Raw genomic sequence first — 8591 nt, 5'->3', positions numbered from 1 at the left:
GCCTTCCTGACCTCATCAGTTACCTTGAGTCTGTCTACACAGGTGCAGAGAGAGAAAGAGAGAGAGAGAGAGAGAGAGAGAGAGAGAGAGAGAGAGAGAGAGAGTATCTAACGCAAAGAAATAGTTCATGCCTTACAACATAGGTCTCACGAGGCCAAGTCATTCTCAGCCACTTTCCCAATGTGCCACACTCTTGTCCAGGCAAAAAGCAAAGGACAGATGATAGGTGAGGCATTGCAACCCAAGGGATGTGTGCTCCATCGAGTAGCCTTGGACATTCAAGTGGGAGGGCTAGACTAGCTCCTCCCCCCACCCCAAAAGAGTCTCTCATAGCCCAGGCTGTCCTGGGATTCGAAATGCAGCAGAGAGGAACCTTGGGCTTCTGATTCTCTTCCCTATGTAGCCCAGGGCTAGGGCGGGAGTTGCAAGCATGTGCTACCATGTCTGGCTTTAGACTAGCTTGGGAGAAGCCAGAGTTTGGATTTTTATGAACAAGTTCCCAACTGTAAATACTGGTCATTAATTGAGAAGAGTTTAAGGATTATGTAGGTCAAACAAACCTGTTTCTGTCACCTGAACTTGGATAACAGCCGAATGCGGCAGGTGAGGTACGGTGAGTTACCCGTGGTCACATGACTGGTGTCGTCCAGACACTGCCCATCCTAGCACACTTCCATCATCTCCCAATTCTCCAGCCCACAGTGCGGAGGTACGCTCTGCTGACCCCAGAAGAGCAAGAAAGCATCAGACGCCAGCCACAGGTAGGAGGACTGTCTACATTTATTGATCATTTGAAGTGTAGTGAGGCTATCCTTACCCTCTTGGAAGTCACACATACACACACACACACACACACACACACACACACACACACACACCAAAAAACAAAACAAAAACCATGGAGTGTCAAGGGGTTTCAGAATCCTGCTGAGGTAGTGGGTGGGCCCAGAGGCTTTACCTAATGTTCTGGAAGTACCTATCCTAAGGACTTGGCTTTGACCTTATACCGGGAAAGAAGAGCTGAGCCTGAACTGTCCCAAGATTAAACTAGCTCCTAAGCCTGGACTGAAAGTCCTCCAAAGGGAGGGCTACCCAATTAGCAGAAGGGATAACTGAGGCTTTGGCAGGAGGGAACTTCATGCTGAGTCCCAGAGCCCTGACTATTAGGCTACTGAGTCAGTCAGTGCTTTTCCCTCCCAACCCAGGGCAGAAAGATGCCCTGGCATAGCTGCTCCAGATATCACTTATAAATACTTTCTAAAAAATGATACTGAGCCAGCCAGTGGTGGCATACACCTTTAATCCCAGCTCTCGGGAGGCAGTGGCAGGCAGATCTCTGTGAGTTCAAGACCAGCCTGGTCTACAAAAGCTAGTTCCAGGACAGCCTCCAAAGCCACAGAGAAACCCTGTGTCAAAAAACAAACAAACAAACGTTCCTAAGCATTCAACCGAGGGTTTCACACATGCTGGGCAAGCACGCTACCACTGAGCTGTATCCCCAGCCCCTTTTGACCTTGAACTTGCAATCCCTCTGCCTCAGATTCCTGAAAAGCTACCAGGCCTATGCTATTAGCCTAGCTTCATGTTTTTAAATAGTAATAAATTAGGTCTTGGACTTGCCCATGGTCCCTTGCCTATGGCAAGCTGAGTGTTATGTGATATAGACAGCATGTCATAGGTGGATTCCTGATCCTGTGTACTGCCATTTACAGTGCTAAGAGCCACTGGCCAGGTGCCACACTGTAAGTTCCATGTAATACTATATATGGCCTATTCTATCATGAGTATGACCTTCCCATGTTGAGGTCATGATGCACCATACATAGCCTTCCCCATCATATATGACATCACGGTACTCTCATTGTGCCAGCGTCCCACTGGTAACACATGTCACATATGATGTATGATCTTCTTTTGGTCAAACAAAGTTCTCAGTTCCCAAGAAAGTTCTCCCTAAGGATTGTGACAAGACAAACGCACTCTTGCCTCCTGGGATTTTCATAGGATGCTGAGCTGAGCACCAACTGAGGCTCTTCTCCTGAGACCCCCTTCCTGGGAGATGATGTGGTTGTCACTGGGATGGACCCAACAGTCTTGAGAGGTCCATCACGTTCCTCAAAGAGTCTGGGGCTGCTGGTCAAAGAAGGCAAAGTCCAACCTGGGATCCTGGCGCTGCAGACTCTGGGCCACATGGGCAGGAATGGGGTTGTTCCAGAGGCTGTGGGTACAGACATGGGCCTCAGCTCCAGAGTTGTCCCCTTATTCTCTTGGCTCTACTCCTAACCTACCTACAGAGTTAAAGATGACGTCCTAAAGCAGAAGAGCCACCCATGTCACCCAGTGGAGGCAGTGCACACCAACGCAGCCACCCAAGCAGGATGCCCCCCACTGAGAGCCAGCATGTCCCAGGCTCCGAGCCCTATCCATTCTTTAGTTCCCACCACCCTTCCAGGTAGGGAAGTTAAGGTTCAGAGACACGAAGTTACAGATGTAACGTTAACACAGTCGGCAAATAGCAGAGCTGGGATTTGATCCAGGTCTGCTGGCTGCCAAATCCTTAATGGAATAGTCCAAGTCTCCCTGGATAATCCTCAGCCCTGGGCCCTGCCTTTCCCCACAGGATGTTGATTCAAATTGTAGGGTCTGTGTGGTCTTCCACCGCAAGGCTAAGTCCCTCATTACCGAATGACTGGAACGCAGGAGCCCTGGACCAGCCCTTGAGCCAGGAGTTGGGCTCCACATGCTGTGATCCGGTTCTTCTCCAAGCTTTGCAGTGGACAGTGGCAGGGGAAGAGGGAAAGAGGCAAGCATGAGGCTGGGGACAGGGTTTCCTCCTCTATGTCCCATCCCAGGCAAGACCAGTCGCCTCCTCCTCCATTGCCAGCATATAGCACTGGACTCTGACTCCTTGTGGGACGGTGGAGAGGCTGATGGCCTGAGCATGGGAAGAACTAAGATTGGCAGGGGCTTGGGACCAGCCAGGGTATTCCAAGACACTGGACAGACTTCCGGGAGCCAGGGATAGCCCAGTAACCTCTGTGCTTATTTAGGATGAGGGTCCCTTCTACACTTCCCACCCAAGGGTGTCATACTCCACTCTCTTCAGCTGCCCCATCTGCGGCAGGACCTGGGCCAACTCGGCAGCCACCTCGTCACCAAGGAGGTTCCACGACAGCCTGCAGAGTGAAGGCGGGGCGAGCTCAGAGGCAGAAGACAGCAGTAAGGACCACTAGGTGCCAGCAGTATCAGGTACAAGAGCTGTTACCCAGCCAGATGCTTGAGTACCTACCCCTGAAGAAATCGCAGGGCACAGGTGGTTCCTTCCTCCCTGCCTGTCCCCACCCTATCCTCCTTCCTGAGCAACATGTTCTTCAGAAACAATATGACTCAATGTACACCAAACCGAGCACCTCGATGCAGTGTCTGCCTCCCATGTGATAGTGTGTCATATTTTTTTTAACTCTCCCCCACATTGTTTTTGCTGTGAGACATTAATCTTCAATGGATGCATATCTCTCTGCTGTCTGTGGAAGCTCCATGTGAAGGACGGGAAAGTGTTGAAGACAGTGAATACAGTGCCACCAAGGGCAGAACTCCCAGTGGGGACCCATGTCCTTCCCAGGGTACTCAGCTGGGGGGGGAGGGGGGAGGTCACTGTTAGCAGAGCTCAAAATCAGCGAGCGCTGACCTGTGGCATAAGGAGGAGGATTAAGAACTAAGAACGCTGAGGACTGAGGGTGTAGCTCAGTGGCATAATACTCACCCGATGTGCATGAGTTCTATTCCCCAAGACAGAAAAAAACAAGTATCCCCAAACTCTTTAGGATGCAGACCTAGAAATCCCCTTCCACTCTGTACCCTGTACTTTGGGAGTTAGAATTTTCTTCTTCTCAATGCCCAGTGCCTCGAGTCCCAGCAGTCAGGTTTGACACCCTCAGAGTTTGAGGTCTGAGGCAGTGGGATGGCCAAAGAGGTCACAGCCAGTGAGTGTGTTGGGGGAGGGGGGGTAGTGGTGGTGATGGTGTTAGTCTACCAGCTTCTACCTTCTGCATTATCAACAGCTATTCACAAGCAGAATCTCCATAAACCATTAAAAGTGCACCCCCAAAGGGAAGGTCAAAGGCCAAAACCCTTTGCAAAGGTCCACCACCCTTCCCACAACACACTAGAGAAACTGGCAGGAGAGGTCCAGTGGCTCTGCCCTGTGTTACCGGAGCACATGGGGGTAAGACTGTGGGTGGGGGCAAGAAAGGGCTTCCCATCTCCTGAGGGGAGGACTAGCTGAGAGGCAGGGCCAGCTCCAGCACACAGCAGGCAGGACCAGGCACCCTCTCCCCGCCAGGCATCTGCTCTTCCCGACTCAGGGCCCTCCCAAGCACTCACAAGATTTCTTCCAGGGCTGGGCAGAGCATGAGGCTGGTGGCAAGGTGCTTGGCAGCTTGGTCATCAATTTTGCAGGAAATCAGGCTGGGATGGAATGGTGATGTCCCTCTGAGACAGGGGCCACCACTAGCAGGACCCCCCCTTGCCCATAGTGAGAGCAGGAAGGCCCAGAGTAGCCTGGCCAGGGCCAGGGGTTAAGTCTTAGAAAATCATCTTTTCTCCTAGCCCCCAGCTCCAACTCCCCTCTTTTCAATGGCCTTCGTGGGTATGAGTTCACTGAAAAAGAGCTGTGGTCCTTTTGCAGGGCCCCTGGCAACGCGGACAGGCTACTTACTCAATTTGCCTGAGCAGTGGGAGACTCTTGCAGAAATGTGGGACACTTCCAGCCAGGTTATTCTCTGCCAAGCTGTGGGGCAGGGTAGACACAAGTCAGAACTGCCCGAGACCCTCCCCAACCTGTTCCTCAGCACAGGCAGGGCTCCACCTCACCTGAACTCTTCTAAGCGTGGGCATCGCTCCAGGGCCCGGGCCAGGCACAGGGCCCCCTCTGGACCCAGATGGCTGGATGGCAGACTGGAAAGAGAAAGGCGAGAGGAGTCTGGGGCCAGCTCTGGGGGTTGGGAGCCCTTCCCTTAGCCTCACGTTCTTAGCTGTGCCGCAGACTACAGCAGCAACCTTAGCTGGCCTCTGACTGTCTCTCCTCAAGAAGGACCCAGTGAATGCCACGGTCCCTCCCTGACTTAGGGGGACTGAGACACTAAGTCCAAGCCTTGGCTTCTTTGTGTATTAGAAAGTCAAGCTTCCTGCACTGTTTCTAGTCTTAGCTCTCTTCCTAGAAAATGGAACACACAAGATCCCAGCCCCAGGGCTGCACGGGACTCAGGAAGCCAGGAACTTGACCTGAAGAGGACAGAACAATGCACTTGGAGCTTTTGCCTGTGGCCTTTTGCTGACATTTGTTGGAACACCCTCAGAGACTTGCTTTCAGGCAGGAAAGCTTGGCTTGGTGACATCTTTTTACAAGTGAGGAAAAAGGCTCAGATGGGGCAGAAACTTGGCTAAGGGCTCACAGGGACAGTGGGTAGGGTCAACATTAGGCTTAGTCTGGGGGCTGGGGAGTGGCAGCAGAGAAGGGGCCATGCTGATCTCAGGCTAGGCTGCTCAGCCTATGGCTTGCTTGGATCCCACTTCTCCTGGGTTCCTTCAACACTGCTGTGTGCACAGTCGGGGGGGGCACTTACCGTAGAACCCTCAGTTGTGGGGGCAATCTCTGAGCCAGCCCCAGGACTGTGGGATCCCCCAGAGCGTTGTTGCCCAGTCTGAAAGAAGAAAGGGCGGGGCGATGAACCACTCATCGTTCTGAAAGGACAGGTGGGCTGGGGGCCCTGTGGGGTACTCCACCTGGATACTGGATAGATACTCACATGATCTCCTCTAAGCACTTGCAGTGGATGAGAGACTTGGCCAGTGGCTCTCCCCCCGCTGGGCCAATGCTGTTCCCTGAGAGACTATGAAAGGCAGGTTATTGGACCCTCTTCTTCCTCATCCCTCCCCACTACATTTGTACAAGAGATGCAGTCACGCCACCCTCCCCACCCCGATAGAATACAAAGACCCAGAGAACAGGGTCTAGGAGGTCACAAATCTCCCCTCTCCAGGCACCAAAGCAGGGAGAGATTCCCTTTGTAGTGCTGGCCTGGGCCAGGGGCCAGGGTCTCTTAGGAGCATGGCATGGTCCTGCCGGCTCTCTTCAGTAGGGCTGAGACTTACTCTAACTTCCTGAGCCCTGGAAGACCTGGCAAGATGGCAGCTAAGTTCTGGGAACCCGCGTCTCCAATCTGGTTGTGCCTTAAGCTTGGGGAGAAAAACAAAGACGAAGAACCATGAGCTTGCCACCCACCTCGCCTTGCCCGTACCCTTCCTGGTTAAGACACACAGCGAGAGGCCTCAGTTCATACAGGAGTTTCATTATCCCACGCTTGGATGGGACTCCTAATTCTTGGTGTCACCCTAAAATCTTTCCTGACACTCTCGCATACCTTCTTTGGGAGTCCAAGGCTGTCCCTTGGAGTTGCTTTTGCAGCGTGGAAGCGAACGGCTTACTTGAAGAGATCCCCCTCCTCCCCATCATTTCTCCCTGACAGAGTTGCTTGGAATCTGGGGGAGGGGCAGGCAACTTGTCCCAGCTCCTCCAAGCTGTCAGCAGCTCTGAAGGGTTTCAGAAAGGCATCAGCTGTCATCACCAATCCATTCCTGCTCAGCCTGGACACAGAGGACAGGCCTGGAGGAGCACAAGGGCTCTTGCAGGTGTTGTGTGCGAAACTCTATAGACTGCCAAACCCATATCCATCCAGAAACTCATATGCCACTCATAAAACTCTGGAGGAAAGTAAGTGGAGTGACAATGACAGCTCCCAGTGTCCCAGGTAAGAAAACCGAGCTGCTAGAGACTCACAGAGACTTGCAGGCAAGGCGGCAATGCCCAAAGCCCAGGCCTGGAACAGACTACAACCCCCAGCTTTGCCTTATTTGCCTGGACCCCATCAACAGGGTTCCCCAAGTGAGTCTGGCAGGATGGAAGCTCATGTGGATTCCCCCGCTAAGGCATCTGAACTGAAAGGGGGCTTTCTCTGATATTATTACTCTATTACCTCCACCTCCACCACCACCACCACCACCATAACCACACCCACATTACCACCATCACACCATCATTACCACCACTACACCACCACCACCAACAACAACAACTACCAACTACCAACCTCCACCACCACCGCTACCATCACCACCATCATCATCACTGCCGCCTTTTCGGCACCTGGACTAGCCTTCCCTGCATGAGAGGCAAAAGCTATGCTAAACTAAAAATAAACTAACCTGCCCAGGCAAATGGTTTGCCCTCTTGTTACGAGGGCTGTTTCCTTCTCACATTAAAGTCCAGCCAACTGCCTTGTAGAGGATTGACTTTGGATCTTGTGTGTGCCACATATATCCTGCAGCATGCTAACCATGGGGGGCTCTGCCAGAGTCAGGTGGGCCTGTGACAGAACCAAATGCCTGTGGCACAGCTGAGGTTTGTTTGAGTCACAAAAGTTTGCGCTTGGGGGAAACACCACATCATAAAAGAGTGTGGCATTCTCCTATCGACTTGGCAGGGGTGGTGTCCCAAGTGAGGACTAGTCCAGCCCCTCTTCACAAAGTGTGGTCTCTGGCCCATAAAACTGTCACCACTAAGGTGCTCATTGGAAATACCATGCAGGCACCAGTACCTGTGCTGTCCAGGTACTCTACACAAATCTACAGAGAATCCTATGCATGTGCAGGGCTTTTATGGGGCTCCAACCCCACTCTGCCAGGTCACTTGTGTGTCCAGGAGGAAGCTGGTGGCCCTAGCAGGTAAGAACAATGGGTGTGCACCCCAAAGAGCGCTGTGATGACCCCGGAGGGAATAAACCTAGGTTCCAAAGGAGGTACCCAGTGTTTCCCTGGATGGTGTCCCAACAGTCTTCTTACTCTTTCTTTCCCAGGGGTCACTAATTACTCACCAAAGGTGCTGCAGAAGGGTCATGTGGCTTAGTCCTTGAATGAGCAAGGCCAGAGAGGAGGCTTCCAGCGGAGAGTGACTGAGGCTAGAGAGAGGAGACCTGGTGAATTTTGCATGTCTGGGATGCAGACTGAGGCCCTGTCCAGACAGACTCATGAGGCCTCTGCACTTAGCACACCCACAGCCATCCAATGTAAAGTGTGAAAGGCAAATGGCACCCAGAAATTGTGCATGGGTTACTGAGTCACAGGGCCAGTGGTTCTGTGTTCTCAACCATGTGCGTAGACTGTGCAATAACAGAGATCACATAATAGCGGCCAAAGACTGGGCTTGGGCCATCTTGAAACGTGGGTGCACCGCCATCTCCATTCTGCACATGAGGAGCACTGAGGCTCAGAAAGGAAGGGGGTCTACTCAGGGTCACAAGGGAGAGCAGCAGCAGCAAGGATAGAACCGAAAACCTCAGGACCCTTTCCAGGGCCCCAGTCATGTGTTACCCACTGGCGGGCAATCCCAAGGCCTCCAGCTTGAGCACAGAAGGGAAGAATGACGGTATTAGCCAGGCTTCCACCGAGAGAACTCAGTGAGCTTCTGTTCACAGCCCTCATCGTGCATCATTTCACTTAATCCTCATAATCCCAGAAAATCAAAGCTCGGAAAG

The 8591-nt window shown here is 52.5% G+C and overlaps 1 protein-coding gene across 3 annotated transcripts in view; it reads right to left on the bottom strand.

The window, feature by feature from the left end:
- Positions 1-762: 762 nt before the first annotated feature.
- Nlrc5 (NLR family CARD domain containing 5) overlaps positions 763-8591 on the bottom strand; it is an 80441-nt gene continuing 72612 nt past the window's right edge. For 2 of the 3 annotated variants that reach the window (XM_013119507.3, XM_021232167.2), the window contains 10 exons: positions 7932-8015; positions 6154-6237; positions 5808-5891; positions 5625-5702; positions 4873-4956; positions 4718-4789; positions 4384-4467; positions 3093-3176; positions 2683-2766; positions 763-2218 (listed from right to left, as the gene is read on the bottom strand). In XM_013119507.3, coding sequence (XP_012974961.1) covers positions 2116-2218; positions 2683-2766; positions 3093-3176; positions 4384-4467; positions 4718-4789; positions 4873-4956; positions 5625-5702; positions 5808-5891; positions 6154-6237; positions 7932-8015 — 841 coding nt within the window. In that variant the 3' untranslated portion in view covers positions 763-2115. The remainder of the gene's footprint in view (positions 2219-2682; positions 2767-3092; positions 3177-4383; positions 4468-4717; positions 4790-4872; positions 4957-5624; positions 5703-5807; positions 5892-6153; positions 6238-7931; positions 8016-8591) is intronic. The other variant, XM_013119508.3, reaches the window with a different exon arrangement.

The sequence above is a fragment of the Mesocricetus auratus genome, unplaced genomic scaffold (genome assembly GCF_017639785.1).
Source record: "Mesocricetus auratus isolate SY011 unplaced genomic scaffold, BCM_Maur_2.0 Super-Scaffold_100714, whole genome shotgun sequence".
NCBI classification, from domain to species: domain Eukaryota; kingdom Metazoa; phylum Chordata; class Mammalia; order Rodentia; family Cricetidae; genus Mesocricetus; species Mesocricetus auratus.
Note: the sequence above shows the minus strand (reverse complement) of the source record. Positions and strands in the feature narration are given on the sequence as shown.